The sequence below is a fragment of the Megachile rotundata genome, chromosome 13 (assembly GCF_050947335.1).
Source record: "Megachile rotundata isolate GNS110a chromosome 13, iyMegRotu1, whole genome shotgun sequence".
Taxonomy (NCBI): domain Eukaryota; kingdom Metazoa; phylum Arthropoda; class Insecta; order Hymenoptera; family Megachilidae; genus Megachile; species Megachile rotundata.
This window is the reverse complement of record NC_134995.1, coordinates 11,953,475-11,978,202: the sequence shown is the minus strand read 5'-3', so window position 1 is coordinate 11,978,202 and position 24,728 is coordinate 11,953,475. Positions and strand designations below refer to the sequence as shown.

The 24,728-nt window shown below is 38.0% G+C and overlaps 2 protein-coding genes across 7 annotated transcripts; one reads left to right on the top strand and one right to left on the bottom strand.

The window, feature by feature from the left end:
* The first annotated feature begins 152 nt into the window (after positions 1 to 152).
* Positions 153 to 2,208, top strand: LOC100875139 (uncharacterized). The gene is made up of 6 exons (XM_012286627.2): positions 153 to 279; positions 332 to 470; positions 595 to 1,006; positions 1,077 to 1,597; positions 1,689 to 1,880; positions 1,996 to 2,208. The coding sequence occupies exons 1-6, from the start codon at positions 160 to 162 to the stop codon at positions 2,139 to 2,141; spliced, it is 1,530 nt and encodes a 509-aa protein (XP_012142017.1). The 5' UTR covers positions 153 to 159; the 3' UTR covers positions 2,142 to 2,208.
* Positions 1,886 to 24,727, bottom strand: drpr (multiple EGF like domains draper). Of its 6 annotated transcripts, none has more exons than XM_012286638.2 (19): positions 24,575 to 24,727; positions 9,450 to 9,660; positions 8,432 to 8,558; positions 8,194 to 8,362; positions 7,886 to 8,132; positions 7,687 to 7,807; positions 7,474 to 7,611; positions 7,221 to 7,400; positions 6,822 to 7,149; positions 6,316 to 6,423; positions 5,983 to 6,147; positions 5,666 to 5,872; positions 5,351 to 5,371; positions 5,066 to 5,221; positions 4,821 to 4,997; positions 4,635 to 4,745; positions 4,352 to 4,561; positions 4,097 to 4,282; positions 1,886 to 4,041 (listed from the first exon to the last, which is right to left on the bottom strand). In XM_012286638.2, exons 2-19 carry the CDS (start codon positions 9,539 to 9,541, stop codon positions 3,755 to 3,757), a joined length of 3,030 nt encoding a protein of 1,009 aa, XP_012142028.1. In that variant the 5' UTR covers positions 9,542 to 9,660; positions 24,575 to 24,727; the 3' UTR covers positions 1,886 to 3,754. The 6 variants fall into 6 exon arrangements, with proteins under 6 accessions (XP_012142028.1, XP_012142035.1, XP_003699680.1 ...); XM_012286645.2 differs by lacking the exon at positions 24,575 to 24,727 and adding an exon at positions 9,974 to 10,118; XM_003699632.3 differs by lacking the exon at positions 5,351 to 5,371.
* Between the last annotated feature and the right edge of the window lies 1 nt (position 24,728).

Below are 24,728 nucleotides of genomic sequence, written 5' to 3'. Positions count from 1 at the left end.
TTAAAAGGTGTACCATTCTTTATCATTGGCTATCAGACCATTGACTCCTTGATAAAGATTAGATAATGGTTCAAGCTACGCGATCGTCTAGAGTGTGCAGCACAGTGGTCTCGTATAATTAAGTGCATAATTAAATTGATATTGAAGCATAATAAAAAAATGTCTTTGATCAGGCGGCTCCATCTTGATGATATTGTCACATCATTTCCAGAATTGGGGCCCACAGTTCCTGATGGTGGTTACTCATGGATTGTTCTTTTTGGAGTATTTTTGGTCCAGGTATGAAATCTGAAAACATTAATGAAATTGTTATTATGTTATTGTTTTACAGATGACTGTTCCAAGTATTTTTGCAATGTACGGAGTAGTAGTGGCATGCGTATTTGAACTCAATACCATTGAATTTGATCTAGTGATGAAAAAGATTATTTTGACACCAGTACTGTTTATTGCTTTCTGGAATTTATCAGGTAGATGTAAATGTTTTGTATTAGTCAGTCAATTAACATTATATCTTTGCAAACAAATAATTCTTTTATTTTAAAAATATAATTTAATTTATATACCTGGATTTCTGAAAAATAATTATTTTAGATCCTTGGGCAAAAATGATTGTGAGTATGGCATCTATTCCTATCATGGTAGGAATAATAGGAGTGATTTTATTAGTACTTGGAGCCATAGCATCTGTTTACCTTACAACAGGCGGTATATTCTTGGCTAATGCCAGTGCTTGTGCAGTAATGGGTATAGGTGCTAGTTTTGTCATCCTATTAAGTGATCATATTCTGCGAAAATATTTCCGGAAGAAGCTCCTTTTAGCGCTGACAGTGAGGAATACTGCAATTTCTTTTGGTCTTGTACTTATTCCAAGCATCACAAATTTACTGTTGCAAAAAGCCAAGTTGCAATCTGGCCTTCAATTGATAGCCATTATTTTCTTGCCCACTACCCTTGGTGTATTGACTTTTAAACTGCCTACACAGCAGCAAACTTCTCCTTACAGGTTCATTTTATAGATATTTTAAGATGGTAGTGTAAAGATAGATTACTAATATTAAAAAATCAATCCATAGCCTTCTTCTTTCAACTGAAGAAGATACTGAACTTCCCATACGAATCTCCTCAGAAATTTCCAAGAGCGAACAACATTTGAGTAGTCAAGATGAAATTGAAAATTCTGAGTACAGTCAAGGTGAAGAAAGGATACAGCATAGTGGAGGATTGCTTAATGAAGGAAGTAACATCTATGCATATGAAGAGCAAGACGAAGATGTAGATTTGTTTGTAAATCCAGTTCCTCAGTCTGATAGTAAATGGAAGTATCAGCTTCATGCTCTTAAGAATTTCAAATTCTGGGCTGCAGTTATTGGCTGGACTGGAATGAAAGTATCTGCTCTCTATTTCTGGGTTATTCTGCCTATATTCAGTAGCCTAATTGCACAAGATTCTTACGTTTGGATGTCATTAGTTATCACAGCTGGCTTTGCTACTTTTCTACCAAACTTAATGAGTTATAAAATATTGAAAGTCTCTAGTCAAACTAGAAGACTGTATTTTGGTGTAGCATCTTGGGTCTGCAGTATAAGTTTAATAGGTGTGTACATACTTTTTTTCATATTCTTGTATATAAACGATAATATTTTGTTTCAATGTTCATGATGTGAAAGGAATTTCTTTCTTTGTAGGACTAATTTATGTGAATAGCTACTCATGGATGCTGATTTGTGCTCTTGCAGGTGGTATTAGTATTGGTAGTTTGTTAAGTTGTCAAGATTTAGCTTTGTATGATATTCTTGGCATTGAAACAATGCGTTCCGTCCATAAAGGATTATCAACCGTTGTGGGTTTATGTATACTGATCTTTTGTGCCATACACAGTGAGTCATCATACAATAATTTTATTTTGTAAAAAAGAAAAATTAATTTTAAAGAATTGAGATACAAAAAAATGGTAGAACACATGAACTATGCCAGATCTATTTCTGATTACAGACATATCTATCTGTCTGAGCGTTGCAGCCCTTTTACAATTTCTCGGTGGACTTCATTGGATCTCATCACCTGTGCTAAACTTGATTAAACAAACACGATACAGATCCCTTCACAAGGGGAATAGAACAAGCAGAGATGAGACATGATTAAAACAATTTTACATTAACAATATATTTAAGAATATCGGTTGTATCTTATATCTTATCTTAACGATATGTACAGATATTTATATGTATTAATCACAATAATCTGTTACCTAGATTCATCTAAAAATAAAAATAGTATATATAAAATCGTAAAAATAGACATTTTATAGAAATTAAAAAATAGGCGACGAATATTGTCTAATATAAAAGGAATAAATACGTTCATATTTTATAATAGTATCATGATTTTCATAGATTCTTAATTTAAACTTTGTGTCCTATTTCAATTTTTCCATGTTATTATCGCTGTTCCATTAAACGTGTTTTGAAATGCAATTTACTCCGTTTTCAGCAATGTTACATTCAATAAATTCTGACACTGACATACTGCTTTTTGGATTGAGTAAATTTTATCTAAAATATATTTATCCAATAGATTTCAAGATGAGAACATGGAAAAGTTAAAATGAGATACCCTGTATATACATATACAAATAAAATACATCATCTTTAATCACAATATATAGTGACATGAGACTATATGCTAATCAAAAAACATTATATTCTCTCAAAATTCCTTACACATAAATTTTTGCACATGTATGGAATAAATTGTTCTTGAAATATCAACAATTCTATTTTTTGTATATGCAGTAAATATAATATATTATGTGAATAAATATCGCGTAATGATACCTCAATGTTGAAATAAAATACAAAAAGAAATTAAAATGTTGTAAAATCAGAATGCGATGCATATAGTGAGATCGTAAAACCGGTCTCTTCTTATTTATACTTATTAACGACTTTGTACCTTGTTTGCCAATTTACTTATTATTACTGATGAGTATTTTTTACTCGATCACATTTACTGTTTGTAACATTGTTCGCAATAATAATAAGCCAAATCTTTTTGTTACAATTATTTCCAAACTTACAAGGTACTCTTGTATATAATAGTCAACTATCTTTCCATTTCCTCTTTTAAAACTTTTTACTTTAAGTAGTATCTTTTATATAATTTCTTTAAATATCACAACTTTCTTTGCACGACTTTGATACTACATCACGCGAACATTTCTTGTTCATTTACATTAATTTGTAACTTTTATTTTCAACTATAACCAACGAAAAGTTTAAAATTCTTCTTACTGTCAATTATAAAAAGACTGATTAGATTATAGCCACTTGTTTTGTATCAATTATTTAAAATAATAATATTGCATCAAACATCCTACAATTATTAATTTCGCTAAATATTGCAAAAAGGGCACATACTATAGATAAATGTCTATTATGAGTATACGATTGTTATAAATAAAATATTGATCTGACTATTTTTTTCATTACTATTTAACTATGTACATGCATATACTGAGCAATTGGAGTAAGTTTGCATCCTTCTAAATGAAAATATGTTTGTCAAGATGATTTCTCAGAACTTACGATTAACATAGTAACTCGTCTTGCTGTGGGAGGCAAGCAGAATTAATCGCTAATGATCAAGAATAGATATGCTTCTCACAATTTGTTTGAAATCACATGGAAACTACCTCTTTCAAAAATTAAGATTATATGATTTAACTTGAAGTGAAATGAAGAATGAGGAGAATTTAAGTTTCACCAAGTTCTGGATCTTTTTCCTTCGATCTACTAGGTCCTGCATTATCCGAGGGTTTAGAGCAGAAGCCATTTGGCATTCGATTGAACTGTTTATAACCGCTAACCGGTCTTGGGTTACCTAATTCATCGTACTCTGACTCATCGTTGTTCTGCTTAATTTCATCGTAAACATGTTCAATTTTTTTCCCATCCATTTCATCGATGCTATGATATACATTAAGGTTTGGATTTCCCATATCTGCATCTCGATTCTTGAGATCGTATCGATTATATGCTCCTAAAAACAATTATTTGTTTAAACCACTCTTATTTTATAAATAAATTTATACTACCTTTACAATCGTCGTCATCATCATCTATACAACTGCTCATTCCCAGTTTAGCCTTCTCATTATTTATTTTCTTGCTTGTTCCAAGATTATTTCTGAACTGGAAATTGTTCAACAAAGTAGTTGTTCCATCATCGAATTTCGACGAGCCCTGATAGGCATACACTGGATTGTCAAATTGAGTTTGCTCTGTACAAGACACAAAATTTTATTGCAATGAAAATTAATTTTTGCTTAAATTCTCTTTTAAATACATACCTGGTGGAGAAGGAGGATCAGCGACGTAGTGTACTTGGGCAATCTCATTTTTAAGATCAGCTACCCTGCGTCGGTGATATATCCAAGCTGCTAAACTCATAGCAACGACAACAATTGCAGCAAACAAAAATCCTGCTACTATACTACCATATCCACCATTATCTTTTTCTTGAATGTTACGTGAAAATAGTTCTTCGTTGCAATCTGGGCCTAAAGTACATTAACATTCTGTTATTATAGCAGCCAATGAATACTAACATTAATTTCCAAATAATATATCCACCTCCGTATCCATGTCTACAAATGCAACCATCAGCAGGATGACAAGTGTAAAAGTCACTTTTACAATTGCAGGGTTCCATGCAGTGATCACCGTAGTATCCTTCTGGACAAACTGTTAACAAGTACATAGAAAACAATTATTTATTATCTTATTTAATACAACTTAATATGAAACGTTTTTGCTTACTCTCGGTGCATTTGGTGCCAATCCAACCGGGTGCACAACGGCAGTGGCCATCGTTAGATCTACACTTTCCTCCGTTTTGGCACGTACAATGTTGACTGCAATTTATACCATATGTTCCTTCCGGACACGGTGTTTGACAATGCTCATCCTTCCAACCGGGACGACACTGACATATGCCTAAAGCCGGAACATTTTGATTATACGTAACAAAAGCAAGGATGGTTAAACAGATATGGAGATCTTACCGGTTACATGATGACATTCTCCACCATTTTTACAACGACAGCGATTAGCACAGTTTAGTCCATAGCGATTTGGCGGACAAGGATGTTCACAAGTTAAGCCTAAGTATCCAGGACGGCAAACGTATTCTCCGGTAACATGATCACACGTCATATTATCTGGAAAATAAAATATATTGCATAGATTTAAAATTTTAAACTAAAAAAAATTGTAATGTATAATTGTTTATTAGTAAGAAAAATTGCCTTATGTCAATCTATATGATGAATTATATGTTCATGACTTACCAGAGTCTTCGAAGTGATTGACTGATGAAAAGATGGGTAAAAAATGACAAAGAAATAATTGTGTTATATCAACCATTAAAGCAGTGCCACATTTCCTTATAATTAAAGTGTCAAACAGATTATATCAGCTATCTATACACATGCTGAAGAAAATATTACAAGCTACTTTAACTAAGAAATATCTAACTATAGTGTAAAAAATATAAGTTAAAAAGTAACAGTTAGTCATGCAATGATCAGAGTTCAATTACATCAATGATAAAAGAGTTCCAAGAATTTAATTCACATTCGTGTAGAATTCATTACTATACTTACCCTGCATTTTCTCTGGACACTTCTCTTTACAGCCTACACCATACCAGCCTTCTTTACAGGGCTGAGAACAATCAGCTCCTTCCCAACCTCTGGCACAAATACATGTGCCAGTATCAGGATCGCATGAACTGTTGTTCATACATTCGCAGTGTGAATGACAATCATTGCCATAAAGGCCTTCAGGACACTTGGTTTCACAGCGTACTCCTGTTTTATATTATTAAAATCACTAACGTTGTTAAGGATCTAATCGCTATTGAACAAGCTTTCAAGTATAGCGATTGATCAACGAGTGGAAAGCAAAAAAAGAAACAGACCTCGCCATTCTGGCTTACAGATGCAACGACCCGTGGCAGGATCACAGCCCAAACTATTGTCTTCGTGACAATCACAGACCTGAGTACACCCCAGTCCAAAGTATCCGGTTTTGCAATGATCTTGGCAAAGCTCGCCGGTGAAGCCAGCTGCACACGTGCACGTGCCTGCAGGTGTTTAAAAAAGTAACGTGTTTTGGTGCACGTGCAACGAGAAAGGAAAAACCAGAATTCAAAAGATATATAACTAACAATAAGATAGAATATAAAAATAAATAAATTATGAAGAACAAAAAGAATTTACAGTCAAAAGATCGTTGCAGCTAACACCCTTACCATTTTGAGGATTGCAGGCGGCATTATTAAAACACTTGCACTTGCCCTCGCAGTTTCTGCCGAATGATCTATCATCGCAGGGACGATCACAAGAAACACCAACCCATCCTAACAAAATTTAACACATGCAAAAATAAAATTTAACTTACAAATTTTTAATGTCAATAATAAATTTGACTATAGCTTCTAAACCTCACTTACCTTATACATAATGTTTAACTTATAAATTCGCAGATACAATGCAGTCTCGCTTAGGAGCCATATAGCGAGACTGCAATGTAATGGATTAACGAACACTACTCTTATTTTCATGCAATTCAGAATCGTACAACTAAGTTAATGATTACATTCAAACAAACAGAAGACCAAAAAGAAAGCTATGACTTCAAAGGTTCATTTTTCAATCAACATTTTTAAATGCAGCATAAACTTACAAGGAATGGCATGAGCGTTTACACCTTTAGTTGTTAGTCTTCATTACTGCTCTGACGTAAAAATATAATTACCTGCTGTACAGTTGCATCGGCCATTCTCGGGTGAACAAGTGGCACCATTTTTGCAAACACATTTTTGTGCACAGTTCTCGCCGTAAGTGTGGTCAGGACATACTTCGCTACAATCCTCACCTCTGTATCCAGCAGCGCAGATACAGGTCCCGTTTATAGGCAAGCATTGCGCATTATTTTTGCAATTGCAACGATTTTGGCAGCCCTTTCCGTATGTGTAGAAAGGACAAGGTCTGTTGCAGGTTTCGCCGTCCCACCCTGCCTTGCATATACATTCCCCAGTTGCAGGATGACACAGATCTGTATTGTCGTCGCTGCATTGACAAACCTAAGATTCAATTTAATTTCCTTGTAACTTCTGTCAATTTGTAATTTCAGTGACCAAAATATAGACATTACTTTTAAACAATTAGGTCCGAAGAGTCCATCCGGACAAGCACGTTTATTGCACTTTTTACCGGTCCATCCAGGTTTACAGGTACAGGTTCCATTAACGGGAGAACAGTCCGCTCCATTTTCGCAAGTACAATTACTCGTGCAATTTAAACCAAACTTTCCTTCCGGACAGATTTGCAAACACTGTCAACAAACGATTAGCACCCATCAAACACTATTAATAAAGCACTTGAATCACACGATCAAGCCTACTTACTTTTACATCGTAATAACCAGGTTTACATTCACATTCACCAGTGAGATGATGACAACTAGCTTTGTTGTAACAATCGCAAACTTGAGAACAGTTTTTGCCCCAGAAACCTTCCGGACAGCGGAGAGCGCAAACTATACCCTATTTCAAAATCGATTCAAGTTAAATTCTACATTCTTTCGCATGACAATTTTCAACGTATAAACTCATGTTTACCGTCCACCCAGGTGCACAGTAGCAGCTTCCAGTCGTAGGATTACAAGAACCGCCATTCTGGCACTTGCAGTCCGATTTGCACTCGTCACCGTGTTTACCAGGTGGACAAAAGTCGTCGCAACTAAACAGAATAAAAACTTTCATGAATTACTTGTTAAGCAGAGTCTCCCAATACATACATACATACAAGAGTACTCACAGAGGTCCCGTATACCCAGGAGCACAATGACACTCGCCAGAAATGTGGTGGCAACTTCCACCGTTCCTACAACGACACTCTTCGCCGCAATCTTGTCCATACCGGTCCGGTGAACACTGCTGCTCGCAATAGTCGCCGGTCCAGCCTCTGGTACACCTACATTTGCCATCGAATGGGTCACAGCTGGCGTCGTTTTGGCACAGACAGTCCTTCTCGCAAGACTTGCCCCATTTACCCGGTGGGCATTCTGTTAATAGAATGTGTATTATCAAACTGTAGTTAATGAGCGACGATCATTGTAAGCTTACTGTAATCGCATAATGGTCCTCCGTATCCCGATTCACACTTGCAGACGTCAGGTGCTATGCAAGTGCCGTGAACGCAGTCCTTGGAGCAGATAGGAATGCAGCGCTCTCCATCAGTGGTTTCTGCGTAACCCTTGCAACACTCCTCCACCGGTCTTTGCTTCGTTAATTCCTGAAATTACAAACAGTATTAATTATGCCTCGTTACTTGTTCGTTTATTTCATTTCTTCGTTTTAATACCTGTTCTTTGTACACGGTCTTGTACACTACTCTGTATTTCGAGCATCGAGGAGGAAAACTGAGACACCACGTGTAGTCCCGGACGGTGTACGGCTGCTGTTCGGACACTCTCACTGTTATCTTGTAACTGAAAATTGTTAAAAATTAGAATTGTTGAGATTATTAGAAGCTTTCAATGACAATTTATGTTTCTTGTCTCGTGCATATATACGCGGCAGAATTCCACGTGTTTCTATTCCACGCGCTCTAATTCCCTACGCTCCGTATTTCCACGCGTTTAATCTCCACGCGGCGGAATTCCACGCGCTCTAATTCCCTACGCCCCGAATTTCCACGCGTTGAATCTCCACGCGCTCTAATTCCCTACGCCTCGTATTTCCACGCGTTGAATCACCACGCGGCGGAATTCCACGCGCTCTAATTCCCTACGCCCCGTATTTCCACGCGTTGAATCTCCACGCGCTCTAATTCCCTACGCCCCGTATTTCCACGCGTTGAATCTCCACACGGCGGAATTCCACGCGCTCTAATTCCCTACGCCCCGAATTTCCACGCGTTGAATGTCCATGCGCTCTAATTCCCTACGCTCCGTATTTCCACGCGTTGAATCTCCACGCGCTCTAATTCCCTATGCCCCGTATTTCCACGCGTTCAATCTCCACGCGCTCTAATTCCCTATGTCCCGTATTTCCACGCGTTCAATCTCCACGCGCTCTAATTCCCTACGCCCCGAATTTCCACGTGTTGAATCTCCACGCGCTCTAATTCCCTACGCCCCGTATTTTCACGCGTTGAATTTTCACGCGGCGGAATTCTACGCGCTCTAATTCCCTACGCCCCGTATTTCCACGCGTTGAATCTCCACGCGGCGGAATTCCACGCGCTCTAATTCCCTACGCCCCGAATTTCCACGCGTTGAATCTCCACGCGCTCTAATTCCCTACGCTCCGTATTTCCACGCGTTGAATCTCCACGCGGCATATCCTCTACGCCCTTTATTTCCACGTTTAAAACTTACGTTTCTTGTCTCGTGCATATATTTGGTCCCTCCAGGCCGTCGACTGCCGTGAAGGCTGCAACGGCAACCAGCAAATAAATCGGTAAATCCATGGCTCGTTAGTTCCAAACACAGATGTCCAAATGTCCAAAACTATTACATCTCTTCAAAGGTGTTCGAACTGGTAAAATTTTATTCTCGCAATAAGCTCCGGTCTATTCGCATTGTGTGCCTGAAACAGAATGATCGGAATGAATACATCGGACTCCGTTTACCTTTCACAACAAATTAGAGAATGCACGAACATGATAACTCGATAAAGAGTACTCGACACTCTTTTGGAAGGCATTCTTCGTAACTTTAGACTCGCCATAACACGGTTTTAATCTCACTCGCGATTTGTTGAATAAACTCTTGAGTATCAGAGTCAAATTTCATTTTAAGATAAAGAATACGAACGTATCGACGAGGGTATTGCTAAAGAGAAATGTGGGTCACATATTCGAAAAATTTATAAAAGTCGCTGACTGCAGAGCTCTACTTACATTGAGTCATCGAAGCCTAGAAAAATTGCGTACGTCAAATTACAATTTCCGGGTCGTCGATTTGACGAATAGAAAGTTTAATCGTACACGTTGTAAATGATACGTCGTGAATTACAAAGCATATCATTCCGTGCTTTCTCAGACATCTACAAGAAAATTTGAAATCCATTTTACTTCCATGAATGCACGTTTCAGAGAATCGTAAGTGAACGTAATGGACATCGAAACTCGCCGTCATTCAAATCTGTGAATCATGAGCGAGATCACGTTTTTGCCACTACGTTCAGATACCATGAATCACGTGCATGTGCCAAGAATGATTCCGTGACCGGAAGTGATGTCAATTATACGGGGATATCGTCGTCAATAATTAAGAATATTTGTGAACGATAAGCGATAATCGACGATGAATGTGAAGGCCAAGGCTGATCGAACTGCGTTCCAAATTACGGAGATTATCTTCAAGAACAAAAAGGGTCACCGACAGTTCAGTCAACGAGATAAAACTCGGATATCTTGGATACGTTAAAACAAATAGATTAAGAGCGAATAATGAATTGTAAATATAAGATATTTGAACTGTTGATGTTCCCGCCGTTCGAAGCAAGGAAAATACAGGGTGTCTCACAAGTAGTGTAGGGAGTTAGTGTAGAGAGTCTACGCCCCGTATTTCCACGCGTTATATTCCCTACGTTCCTATTTCCACGCGTTGAATCTCCACGCGCTCTAATTCCCTACGCCCCGTATTTCCACGCGGCGGAATTCCACGCATTATATTCCCTACGCTCCGTATTTCCATGCGGCGGAATTCCACGCGTTATATTCCCTACGCCCCGTATTTCCACGCGTTATATTCCCTACGCTCCGTATTTCCACGCGTTGAATCTCTACGCGGCGGAATTCCACGCGCTCTAATTCCCTACGCCCCGTATTTCCACGCGTTGAATTTCCACGCGCTCTAATTCCCTACGCCCCGTATTTCCACGCGACGGAATTCCACGCGTTATATTCCCTACGTCCCGTATTTCCACGCGTTATATTCCCTACGCTTCGTATTTCCACGCGTTGAATCTCTACGCTGCGGAATTCCACGCGCTCTAATTCCCTACGCTCCGTATTTCCACGCGTTGAATCTCCACACGGTGGAATTCCACGCGTTCCAATTCCCTACGCTCCGTATTTCCACGCATTGAATCTCCACGCGCTCTAATTCCCTACGCTCCGTATTTCCACGCGTTGAATCTCTACGCGGCGGAATTCCACGCGCTCTAATTCCCTACGCCCCGTATTTCCACGCGTTCTAATTCCCTACGCCCCGTATTTCCACGCGGCGGAATTCCACGCATTATATTCCCTACGCTCCGTATTTCCACGCGGCGGAATTCCACGCGTTGAATCTCCACGCGCTCTAATTACCTACGCCCTGTATTTCCACGCGGCGGAATTCCACGCGTCATAACCCCCACGCTCCGTATTTCCACACGTTGAATCTCCACGCGGCGGAATTCCACGCATTATATTCCCTACGTCTCCTATTTCCACGCGTTATATTCTCTACTCCCCCCATTTCTACGCGTCCGTGTTTTTCTTTAGTAATTCAAAAGCGAAGCTTCAAACCCCATTTTTGCAAAGGGAAATCTTATTCAGAATCACATCCCCTCGGACCTACACTAATTGTGAGACACCCTGTATTAAGATGGCCATGAAACGTTTCTTACAAGTGTCCTTGCTAAAGTTCTACATGTGGACAAAGATCGACGAGGAAATTTGAACCAGCTTCCTAATATGTTTCACAGATATCGAGGACCCCGAATGTTTTTTGTCTTCGAATGTGGGAGATGAATGGGGGACTACCCACATATCTGTCGTCGCCAAATGAGTTAACTGATCGCGCTGGTGTAGTTTGCCATGCTTCGTTATTGAACTTATTCGTGAACTTTTTCGTCAAGATTGTTGTAAAAAATATATGTAATATATTATTGTAATTGTATATAAATGTTGTAAGAAGTATGATATAAGTAGCATAAGTCTTTTTGTCGCATTTCAACAATGTTACGCATCACATATGAATAACATTATAAGGTTTTAAAAAAATTTCCAAATTTTTAACATCAACAGACCATCAATGAATTATTTAATTTTAATATAACATCCCATAAAACTTTGTGCATCCACAATTTATGAAGTCATTTCTTTGCCGGCCCAATGAATCTAATTTATTATTCGCGTACAGTGAATCAGATTTGTATCGCGAAGTAGACACAACGTATTAACGCTTAAAGTATTGCTAAAGTGAATACACCTACGCCAATGCGTAGAACGTTTCACAAGATCGAGCGAGAGGCAAACGTAATGATCGTCCAAAGCCAGACAAGTCTCTCGTAGGTAGAACAAGCTAGCAAAGCCCCTCTAATGGTGCGGCAAGTTAAATAAAAAGGAGACCGTCGTGTATGCGCGTGGACTAACGGTGTTACATACGTATCCCAGAAATGGGGAATGTAGGGTCCAGAAAAAGGATCAGGTTTTCCTGCGTCCCTCCCCGCTTCTATCCCACATTTTTCTATGGTGTAACGGCATCGTTGAAGGTAAAGACCAAACGATTTTCTGGTAATATGGCGAATTCTAACGAGGTTATACAGGGTGGATCGTAAGTAGTGTTACGAGGAGAGGTGTTGAAAGGGGTGGTAGAGGGTGTCTTTCTGAACAAGATTTGCTTTCAGGGAGTGACACTAGTTATGAAACACCCTGTACACGATTCGCAATATTCCACATCCATCTGTTTATATTTAATCCAGATTCTGATAACAGTAAACTTCGACACTCAAAGTTACACCTGAATCTCCTAGACTTCAAAGTCTTGACATCCCTTAAAAGTCTTAACCCTTTGCACTCGAAGGTAATTTGACTGTTTACAAACAGCAACTTTAAAGCTTAGTTAAAAAGTTAAATGAATTTTCTTGAAGTTATTATTTCTTTACTAATAATTTCCACTATTGTTTGTTTCACTATGTTTATACATCACACGTGTCATGTTATAGAATCAGTTAAAAAATGCTTATTTAAAATTATTGTATTAAATATAATGGTGACTGTGAGTCACCTCTCGAGCGCAAAGTCTTAACATTCCTATAACTAAAAATACCTAAACCTTGCCAAATCCGAATGTTACCATAAAATTCAAAATCTGAACTTTACCCTAAAAAGCAAGATGTTCCTAAAGCCCTAAAAGCTTGCATATTTCTGTATATAAAGTAACAAGGAAATCTCGACTTCTAGGTCGACCTGTTGAGATAAACGTCCAAAACAAGGTCTGACGTTATAGACGGCGCGAAAACAAGCCTGCAGACTTTCTCGTCCCATTGATCGCTCCTGTTGCGTATCAAGCGGAAAATAACTTGTCGTTTTTAACACACGTAAATCCACGTGCATTCCAAGCTCGGCAAGTGTAAAATGGATTAAAAATAATCAGATCGTGTTCAGTCTTCGAGCGTAGCGCTGAATGTATTGACGACAGGAAAATGGCGACTTGTCTTCAGAGCGAGGAATGCGAATAGTAGTGAGACTCTAAGAAAATTTGGGAAGATTAGGGAGGATTCAAACTCCTAGAGTTCCACACTCCTAGAGTTCCAAACTCTCTAGAGTCTAATACACCCAAAGTACCAAACTCTCAGAGTCCCAAACTCCCAGAGTCCCAAACTCTCTAGAGTCTAATACTCCCAGAGTCCCACACGCCCAGAGTCCCACACTTCCAGAGTTCCACACTCCCAGAGTCCCAAACTCCCAGAATTCCACACTCTCTAAAATCTAACACTCCCAAAGTCCCAAATTCCCAGAGTCCCATACTCCCAAAGTCCCAAACTCCCAGAGTCCCACACTCTCAGAGTCCCAAACTCCCAGAGTCCCACACTCCCAAAGTCCCAAACTCTCAGAGTCCCAAACTCTCTAGAGTCCCACACTCTCAGAGTCCCAAACTCCCAGAGTCCCACACTCTCAGAGTCCCAAACTCCCAGAGTCCCAAACTCCCAGAGTCCCACACTCCCAAAGTCCCAAACTCTCAGAGTCCCACACTCTCAGAGTCCCAAACTCTCTAGAGTCCCACACTCCCAAAGTCCCATACTCTCAAAGTCCCAAACTCCTAGAGTTCCAAACTCTCTAGAGTCTAATACTCCCAAAGTCCCACACTCTCAGAGTCCCAAACTCCCAGAGTCCCACACTCTCAGAGTCCCACACTCCCAAAGTCCCAAACTCTCAGAGTCCCAAACTCTCTAGAGTCCCACACTCCCAAAGTCCCAAACTCTCAGAGTCCCAAACTCTCATAGTCCCACACTCTCTAGAGTCTAATACTCCCAGAATCCCAAACCCTCAGAGTCCCACACTGTCAGAGTCCCAGTGTTTCAACTAGCTCCTGTTCTCCTATATCTTTTAACACTGAAACCACCAAACTAGTCAAATAACCGCTCCACAAGTTTCTTATTATAAAATACACATTTTGTTAAAGTACATTCCTTAAGCATTGATTTTCATCAAGATAAAGAATAATGTGTACTAACTTATGTTTCATCGTTTACTTATTTATTTTTTAATTTCTAATTAAGTACACATAGGTTTAGTGTTAATGCATCCTCTGTTTTGAAGTTCGCACAGAATTTGTACTTCGACTGGACGAAGTTTTTGTGCGTGTAGAACGATCGTACGATGAAGATAGATACGAGCACAAATACCACCGGAAGAAGCAATTTAACGGGTTCACCACGCTACGTTTATTCATAAGTAAAATCAAACGGTCCGGTTAAGCCTGTTAATTGATCGTGGGGAATTGTCATGCACACCGCATTATACCTGCATAACACGATTCTGTTACAGGTATGACAATGGAATGCGAGGCGACTGTGTGCGCGATGAGTAAAAGTCTATATTCCAAGGTCCAATGAAGAAGAAAATTCTTTCGAATACCGACAGATTACAAAGGGACTCCATTATGAAGAGAAGGCAGATTTTCAAGTAAAATCTGTGAAAATGATTTTCAAGTACAATCCGTGAATCTCCAAATTTAATTTGAAGGGTGAAGAAATTTTTATTTTGTCAAGTTCAGAATTGTTCACATTCTTAGTGTCTAAATTTGTATTTAAATATTTTTAAAATCGTCCTTGAATGGACTTCGATAAGTTTCGATCGCAGAATTCAATTTACAGCGTTCCTTTGTGTACGAGGAATAATTATTCGAAGCATGACAATACGGAAGAAAGGTAGTCTAGACGTTTATTCCAAACACGTGTGCGGACACTTACATGAACGTCTCAATACGCGAATTCACATTTTTCGGTACAACGAAAGCTAACTAAGGAGTACATACAAGAGGCGATACTAGACAAAGAAACCCACCTCCTAGAGGGCCAATTTAAATTCCCAAATCAAAAGAATCGGGGGTGCACAGTGCAGAAGTATGGCGGTCGGAGAAGAATAGTTTAAACCTGTATATTCATCAGTAATTTCTAATAAATACTTTGTCGTATCTATTTATTTCTAATATATATTTTGTTATAACGTTACAGAACATTCATCTGTAATTTCTTGTGATATATTTTTCTTAAAAGTTATTTGTAATAATCATTTCCGTAATATTCTTCAAACATATTTTTTAGAGCAATCATTTTTATTCTTTTCTTTTTCAACTTTTCAACGCTGTAAAATTGATAAAAATACCTTGAAAGACAATATTATATACAGAAAATTTATTACAAATATATTGCAAATTGTTAGACATGAAAGTAGATTTAAATTTCCCGCTCGTTTGTAAAACCAATTTAAAGGAACCGCGTTCTTGAAAAATCAAAGGTACCGACAGAAAATGGTGCCTCAGGTTTATTCTGTGACCTAACCCGAATATTATAAAAGCGCTTTACAATCGAAATACATCGTTTTTATTGAAAACACGTTATAAAACGTAAACGTGCATAGCTAATTAACCAATCAACAGCAAGGCTACAATTAATAAGAAACAGTTTTACTTTTTTTCAACGTCATCATGAATAATGCAGTAATTCTTGCAATATTCAGTAGATACATTTCACTTCACGATACTTGGAACACGACAGTTACTGCAAATATGACAAACAGAGTAACATGTACAAAGGTTTACTTCTATGAAACAAAGTCTCAGGGAACAAGAAGCAAACCGTTATTCATTACGTGTGGGAATGAAAATGGAGATTGTATAATCTTGTAATGAATGAAGGTTTCTTAATTACCATTAAGTTGGTCAGTGGGTACTTGTTCACAGAGTTGGACGAGGAAACGTAACCCATATAAGCTGCGTGCGAGGTTCCGCACGTCGCCGATTCCCAGGACGGATATTTCCTATTCGAAAGTTCTATTATTCTATAATATTGAGAACCGTATCCTAAGAATTTTAGGCTCCTATTCAAATTTAAAACTTGTACATTCTTGAATTTCTAAGATTCTGAAACTTTCGAAGTGCCATATCGAGGTTCTTAAACTGCAAGAATCTCAAACTTCCAAGTTCTCAAGACTGATAGAGTCCCAGACTCCTAAGAACACAGAACTCCTAGAGTCTCAGACTTCTAAGATTATAAAACTCTCGAAGTCTCAAACTTCCAAGATTTTTAAACTATCAAAGTTCCAAACACCCAAGGTCCTAAAACTACAAGAGTTTAAACGCACAAGATCTTAAAATTCGAAGAGTCTAAGCACACAAGGTCCTAAAACTCCAAGAGTCTAAACATACAAAGTCCTAAAACTTCAAGAGTCTGAACACATAAGGTGCTGAAACCCCTGAAGTCCCAAACTTCCAAGATCCTAAAACTACTAGAGTAACAAACTCTGTAGAGTTTAATATACCGAGAGTCCCAAAGTCTCAAAGTACTAAACTATCAAGATCCTAAAGCTCATAAAGTTCCAAATTCCTAGAGTCCCAAACTTTGTAGAGTCTAATACTCCCAGAGTCCCAAACCCTCAAAGTTCCAAACTCTCTAGAGTCTAATACTCCCAGAGTCCCAAACTCTCAAAGTTCCAAACCCTCTAGAGTCTAATACTCCCAGAGTCTCAAACTCCTAGAGTCCCAAACTCTCTAGAGTCTAATACTCCCAGAGTCCCAAAGTCTCAGAGTCCCAAACTCCCAAAGTCTCAAAGTCTCAGAGTCCCAAACTCCCAAAGTCCCAAATTTCCAAAGTCCCAAACTTCCAAAGTCCCAAACTTCCAAAATCCCAAACTTCCAAAATCCCAAACTTCCAAAATCCCAAACTCCCAACGTCCCAAACTCCCAACGTCCCAAACTCCCAAAGTCCCAAACTCCCAAAATCCCAAACTCTCTAGAGTCTAATACTCTCAAAGTCCCATACTCTCAGAGTCCCAAACTCTCAGAGTCCCAAACTCCCAGAGTCCCACACTCTCAGAGTCCCAAACTCCCAGAGTCCCACACTCTCAGAGTCCCAAACTCCCAGAGTCCCAAACTCCTAGAGTCCCAAACTCTCTAGAGTCTAATACTCCCAGAGTCCCAAAGTCTCAGGGTCCCAAACTCCCAAAGTCCTAAACTCCCAAAGTCCCAAACTCCCAACGTCCCAAACTCCCAAAGTCCCAAACTCCCAAAGTCCCAAACTCCCAAAGTCCCAAAGTCCCAAACTCCCAAAGTTCCAAACTCCCAAACTCCCAAAGTCCCAAACTCCCAAAGTCCCAAACTCCCAAAGTCCCAAACTCCCAAACTCCCAAAGTCCCAAAGTCCCAAACTCCCAAAGTTCCAAACTCCCAAACTCCCAAAGTCCCAAACTCCCAAAGTCCCAAACTCCCAAAGTCCCAAACTCCCAAAGTCCCAAACTCCCAAAGTCCCAAAACTCCCAAAGTCCCAAACTCCCAAAGTCCCAAACTCCCAAAGTCCTAAACCTCCCAAACTCTCAAACACCCAAACCTCCAACCTCAAAAGTCCCAAAACTTCAAAGTTCTAAACACTCAACTCCTAAATATTCGGTACAATGCAAAGCAGTAAATCTGAAACTCGGTGTGTTAGAAACGTCGATAAACGCCATTAGCAAGGGCATAGACGTAATAGGGTTGAACCCTTAGATTTCGAAGCCGAAGGGAATTAATTCGTTTACGAGAAGGGAGAAGAGTTTTAAGGGCGACGATACACGACACGATGCTTCAGCGTACATGAGTCACAGGATGTGTTGTTAGTTCACGATAAAAAACTACATACATCGAAATTATCATGTGTCGTCCAGGCGACTGGCATGTAGATTGATCATCTTCCTCTTACTGATCTGAATTCTAAGGACAAAAAATCAAGCTGCGAGAAATCGCGCCTAAAACATGCATCATCCAGAATTCTCCGAATCGGAGCGATAAATACGCTAATTAGTTAATGCATAATTACACGGTCTGTGATTAATCAATTCGTTATGATAATAAACGAATTACTCATTATTCTTGATTACTTCGCTTTCATGCAATTTCGTGTAATTATTGATTATATGGATTCCTCACGAGACGCACAGGGTGCGTCAATTATATCACGCGAATAACATAGGACGCACGTGTTGCGTATCTAATTCTGTTTCAACTGTTAATTAAAAATAGAAGTACACGCAAGGTACGTCGACGTCTTATAATTGAAGGATCAATACAGGAAATTAGGAGGGCATGAAACGCACAGGGGAGGCTTCCAAAAATAAAACTTGGATGTTGGTCAATGAACTATTAACTTTGAACACGGGATCAGTTTATATCTAATCGCGAATGTCCGTGTCTGCATAGTGAGATAGAGTGGTACTATCGTTCCGCTGCTTATCGCGGTAAAAATTCAGGGATTAGATAAGAGTTGCATTCAAAATCACGTTTACCATTCATCTACCTGTGACGTCAAACGAACAAATTAACCTACGATCTCGTTCTCTAAATGCGAATTCAATTTATTCGAAAAATGTATGCACATATAAACGCTCGGGTTGCGTGTCTGTCGCGCACTTATTTCGCCGGATAATCGCAAGCTGCTCTAATACGGTACGATTTTTCTTACGTAATCGAAGCATACCGCTCGAAGTGAAAGCCTGCATCAAACGCAAAATACTACGGTGTAATCGTACAATTTCTTTTCGGTTTCGCGCACTTGGACAGTGTTCGTTTCTTTTGTTAGATAACACGGCAAATTATGTGTTTCGTTAATTCGATTGCGCTATGAGAATTATATCATCCAGAACTTCTCAAGTTCGATGGAGCGGATGATAGTAGAGGGGAGGATCCAGAAAACTATACTTCTAGGGACGCGAAATGTGTTGCAAGTTTATTTCGAAACTGAGTGAAATCGAGGGTTATTGAAATCTATTTCGTATATGGATGTATAGATCGAGGAATATCGGTATTTGCGGATTTTGAAATCTAGGAATATTCGTATATGCAATTCTTATCTAGGGATATTGGAACTATGGAAATTTGGAAGTAGGCATATTTGGATCTAGGGAAACTTGGATCTAGAGAAAATTTGGATCTAGGGAAACTTGGATCTTGGGAAATTTGGAACTAGGAATATTTGGATCTAGGGAAACTTGAATCTAGGGAAATTTGGGTCCAGGCAAATTTGGAACTAGGGAAATTTAGGTCTAGGGAAATTTGGAACTAGGCATATTTGAATCTAGGGAAACTTGGATCTAGAGAAATTTGGGACTAGGGAAATTTGGAACTAGGGAAATTTGGATCTAGGGAAATTTGGGATTAGAGAAATTTGGATCTTGGGAAATTTGGAACTAGGCATATTTGAATCTAGGGAAACTTGGATCTAGAGAAATTTGGGACTAGGGAAATTTGGAACTAGGGAAATTTGGATCTAGGGAAATTTGAATCTATGGAAATTTGGAACTAGGAAAATTTGGAACTAGGCATGTTTGGATCTAGGGAAACTTGGATCTAGAGAAATTTGAGTCTAGGGAAATTTGGAACCAGGGATATTTGGATCTAAAGAAACTGGAATCTAGGGAAATTTGGATCCAGGGAAATTTGGAACTAGGGAAATTTAGGTCTAGGGAAATTTGGAATTAGGCATGTTTGGATCTAGAGAAATTTGGAATTAGGAATATTTGGATCTAGGGAAACTTGAATTTAGGGAAATTTGGAACTAGGGATATTTGGATCTAAAGAAACTTGAATCTAGGGAAATTTGGATCCAGGGAAATTTGGAACTAGGGAAATTTAGGTCTAGGGAAATTTGGAATTAGGCCTGTTTGGATCTAGAGAAATTTGGAATTAGGAATATTTGGATCTAGGGAAACTTGAATTTAGGGAAATTTGGAACCAGGGATATTTGGATCTAAGGAAACTTGGATCTAGGGAAATTTAGATCTAGGGAAATTTGAATCTAGAATGACAGTAATCTAGAAATGTAAAGATATTAGAATCTAGCGGTGACGTCCCTAGAGATATTAAGGTCAGACATTATAAGGATGTGAGGATCTAGATATTTATTGTATAGGAATCTAGATGTTCTGGACCTGTCTACTTTATTCCCTAACAAATTACTGTCGCATACATTCTTCGTCTCTTCGTAGAAAGTACCGTTATGAGAGTTACAGTTTCACCAGCAAACAGAATTGACCCGACTAATTCGCCCATTTCCAAGAAACGACAGGAAACAGCACAATCGTTCACTAGCCAAGATGGAATGGCTCGAGATACGGTGCACGTGAATTGCACAGGTATAGAGATTGAATCGATGTTGAAGAACTGCGGCAACGAGTTACCGCAAACTGTTCATGTGTGTCCTATAAACTGAGTACACGTGCACTTTTTATGGTCATACCATTGGTGTCAAGTTCGATGGCAGGAAGAATATTATTAATATTGATCGCGAAATAATTTGTAACGAAGACGCTTATCTGATGCACGAATCGTGAAGTTGTGATCGCTGACATTTCATGGGTCTTTGTATCGAAATACACAAAAAATAATGAGGCCCGTTCAGTGATAAAGCCGCTTCGTGTTAAAAATAATATTCATTTCCTACGAGTATCTAAATTATCTGCGAAAACAGTGAAAGATAAATTACTTTGACACAGATACGTTTAAAGCACGCAGAACTTTAAATAACAAAGATATTAGTCAAAGCTCATTACGGTTTTTTTACAACTTATCAAAGATAACGTACGAATGATTCGTGTATTACATATTGTTTTCAAAACACTGTTCGTCGGAACGCACTAAATTCGTGACTAAGTTAAACAGAGTGTTGTGCGCCACAATTTTTATGGAGTATTTCCTGTCCTCTGATGATCAGCGCTGAGAACTAACTTCCTACTTTTAGTCACCGATTCTCATGAACTGTTCGTTTCTTTAAAAAAAAACAAAAACATTAATGTTCCTAAATCTTCACATCTGTAAATTCCTAGATCCGAATATTCGAGTATTCAAGAATTCGATTTATTGATACAGTGTTTATTACGTAAACGGAATATTGTAAACCTAGATTTTATTGTGCTTTCCCAAGAAACCAAAATGTAACGTTTTGGATCGGATACAACTGCACAGCTAAACACACGTTTGCGCTACGAATAGCACGTGTAACTCTCATACTTAAAAATATACAAAAGATTCGCGCAACTAATCTTGTTTTAAAACTTAATTCAACGACCGCTTATTAACTCTATAGATTTGACCTCGATCTTCGTCAAAAAAACTTCATTTGTGACGAATCATTCCAGTTTCGTTTTCGAAATATCCTGGAGTATTTGCTATGGTCGCAAAATGCACAAAGGGTCTTTGTTGCACAGACTTTAAAACTCTTGACCAGAATTGTGCCGCATATATAGAACACTAAGTGCACCACAATGACCCCGATATGTTCAGAAAGCATTCATGTGTTTAATAATCTCGATCGATTGGTATACACGTATCGCATTACACTTGTTAATCATATTACCAGTACCTAATATATTTTATTTTAAACGTACAAACGCATGGAATACACGAACAGTATAACTTTTAGTTGATTAAAAAAATTTTGATAAAGTGTCTGGAATCGTATGATAACGTTGATTCATCCTGCAGATAATATCACGTAAAAATCATTCAACGATAATACTAAGTGTAATGTAGGTAAAGATCCACATTTACGGTATATTGATGGTATGCAATTTTATTATTTAAATATAATTATTCTTGTTTGAACTTACGTTAGATTACATCAAAAATTTAAATAAGATAGACTTTAATGGTGACGCCATTACTTTCCGCCATTACGATCCCCATTAGCAGGAACGATATCTTAACAAGACTATCGACTGAATCGATAAGTATCGATACCTACGGAACCCATAGATTACGTCTAATCTTCGAACGCCATGCTGTTTGCGTATTTATCTACGAAAAGTAATTATCATTCTGAACAAAGACGTGATTATTATTCTGGACAAAACTGCACGAAAATTGCATGGACTTATGTCAAAACCTTTGTCGTCAAACATTCACTGATACAACATTATAAATAAAGACAGTAAACGAGGAACAATCGCGGAATGAGTCGACAACATGACCACTTTAGTATTCCATCGAGCTCAGTTCAAAGACGTTCTTCTCTCTTCCTTTGTTCTTCATTTTATTGTTGAAAATGAAGCCTGGCTATCGGAATTATCCTCGAACAATACTCGAAACACAAAAGACTCTTTTCACATGTAAAAATGAGAGCGATATCTTTCGAACGCGATGGACTGTTTTTCCAATTTCACCGTGCGTGTCAAGTTACTGTTTCATATGACATAAGATAAAGGAAAAGTATTCGGCATTCGCAGAACTAGGTATGGGATAGTATTTTCCCCGTCAGTAATATCAGAATAAATATAACACCATACGTAGGTTATTTGATATTGTTGAGGAAGCTTTTCGATAGCAAAGAATCTTATCTAATTTCAAACATATTACCCAACCCATGCTCACAATATGTACTTTCACCTTATCCCTGAAAACTTATCGCAGACCTGTTCACTAGACACCCTGATGATTCAAAACACCACAGTTCACTATCAAAGAAATTTCGAGCAATGATATTTCTAAACGGTAACATAAATGAAGATGCGCAATTAATAAAATGTTCGAAGAACATTTGACAGATTTTTAAGAGGTTAATTCATGATCTCTTGTGCCATTCAGCAACTTGTATTACTGTCCATTGAAACCGCTAATTAAAAAAGAAATGGAAGTAACCTTGAGGTTTCTATTAGATATTCGTGATGTGCGTGTGCAGTACTTTCAACTGCGATATATATCTATTCAAAAGAAAAAATATATCGAATGTAATGAGTATCGATGTGAAAGCAAGTGTTGTCATGACAAAAATGTTCTTTCTGTAAAATTGCTTCGATCACGAACTATGTGTGTCGAAACTATAATATTACAATATGACAGCTTTTGAAACTATAAGAATCGAATAGTTACTTATCGACACTATCGATAGATTTGGCGGGTTTCATAATTATATTCCACATCTAAAATTTTTATGAACTCTTCTTGTTATGAACAACCTTGATATGCTTTAATTTTGTTCGTGAACGTCGCGTGGTCATTCTAGGAAAGTCCAGTCACCAAGTGCAAAACCGTCTAATTACGCTTAATGTCGCGTTTGCATTTCGAGCTAAACGTCGATGTCACGTACATCCCGTTCGTTTACAATTTTTTTTTCATTTTCTTAACTTTTTATCACAAATAACTTAAACACTTTTAATTTTGAAACCTCCTGTATGTTAAGTACAACCGGTCTTGTCGTACCCATGTAAGCAATGACCAATACGAAAGCTCGTTCAATGAACGATGCTCTCGAACCAAAGCCATACGGGCGAAATGTTCCTTTTCTTTCCGTACTTCCTGTTATCAGTGGTCGCACTATTTTCCAGAAGTGCCCTTCGCTTGATTTGTACACCTTCATTTTATCCTTTCCCTTCTGATTATTTTGTTAATAAGCAACCGATACGATTCAACATTGTTCATAAAAAACTATTCAACTTTGTTAATGTTTATTTATAAACGAAAGAAGTTGTACGCAAACACTTGTTATGATAATCTACCATTTATGTAACGCATATTTCATAGTACTGAAAACTGCTGACAAAAACGTCAAACCTTTAACTTAAATTAATAGTAACATGCAATCAAATTGTTATACTTAATTATATTTATATGTTTACGTAAGATAGAATGAAATAAAACAAGAAATTAAAAACGGGCACAGATAATGTATTTTTTTCAATATAGAATGAAAATTGAAACCCACAAACTTCATTATAATTGACATAACGGATATAGTCCCAATACGACTATTTGTAAAATATGTCTCGTGTGTAAACGCTTCAACTACGTTAATTACCCTTTTACTGACTATAAGATAATTTTTGGTACGATGTATCAATATAAATCATGATCACCATGTTATAACTAATCTTAACGTAAATTATAATACAAGGCAATAATAATTATATTTTGTAAACCGTTTAAAGACATTTAACGTTAAAACCACTTCATCAAAATGATGCTACATCGAATCATAAACGAACAGCATCTTTGTTAGATGAAACAATATATTATAGAAATTGTAATTTTTTTCATAGTACTCACTTTGTCGCAGTTTTCCACACAATAATCCAAAAGTATTTAGATAAGCACAGGTAAAATAGAACAAAAAGAAAAACAATAATTGACACAATAGAACGGTACACACACCTTGCTGTCCGACTTACGACTGAGGCATCTGGCCAATTCTGGCGCCTAG

Bases quoted from the DNA above. Each gene is read 5' to 3' on its own strand.
- LOC100875139 (XM_012286627.2), top strand. From the start codon at position 160: ATGTCTTTGATCAGGCGGCTCCATCTTGATGATATTGTCACATCATTT. The intron at 280-331 runs GTATGAAATCTG...ATTGTTTTACAG, and splicing joins TTGGAGTATTTTTGGTCCAG to ATGACTGTTCCAAGTATTTT. The intron at 1,881-1,995 runs GTGAGTCATCAT...TTCTGATTACAG, and splicing joins GATCTTTTGTGCCATACACA to ACATATCTATCTGTCTGAGC.
- drpr (XM_012286638.2), bottom strand. From the start codon at position 9,541: ATGGATTTACCGATTTATTTGCTGGTTGCCGTTGCAGCCTTCACGGCA. The intron at 6,148-6,315 runs GTAAGGGTGTTA...AAACACCTGCAG, and splicing joins CGCCTGCAATCCTCAAAATG to GCACGTGCACGTGTGCAGCT. The intron at 4,042-4,096 runs GTAGTATAAATT...AATTGTTTTTAG, and splicing joins TGATGACGACGATTGTAAAG to GAGCATATAATCGATACGAT.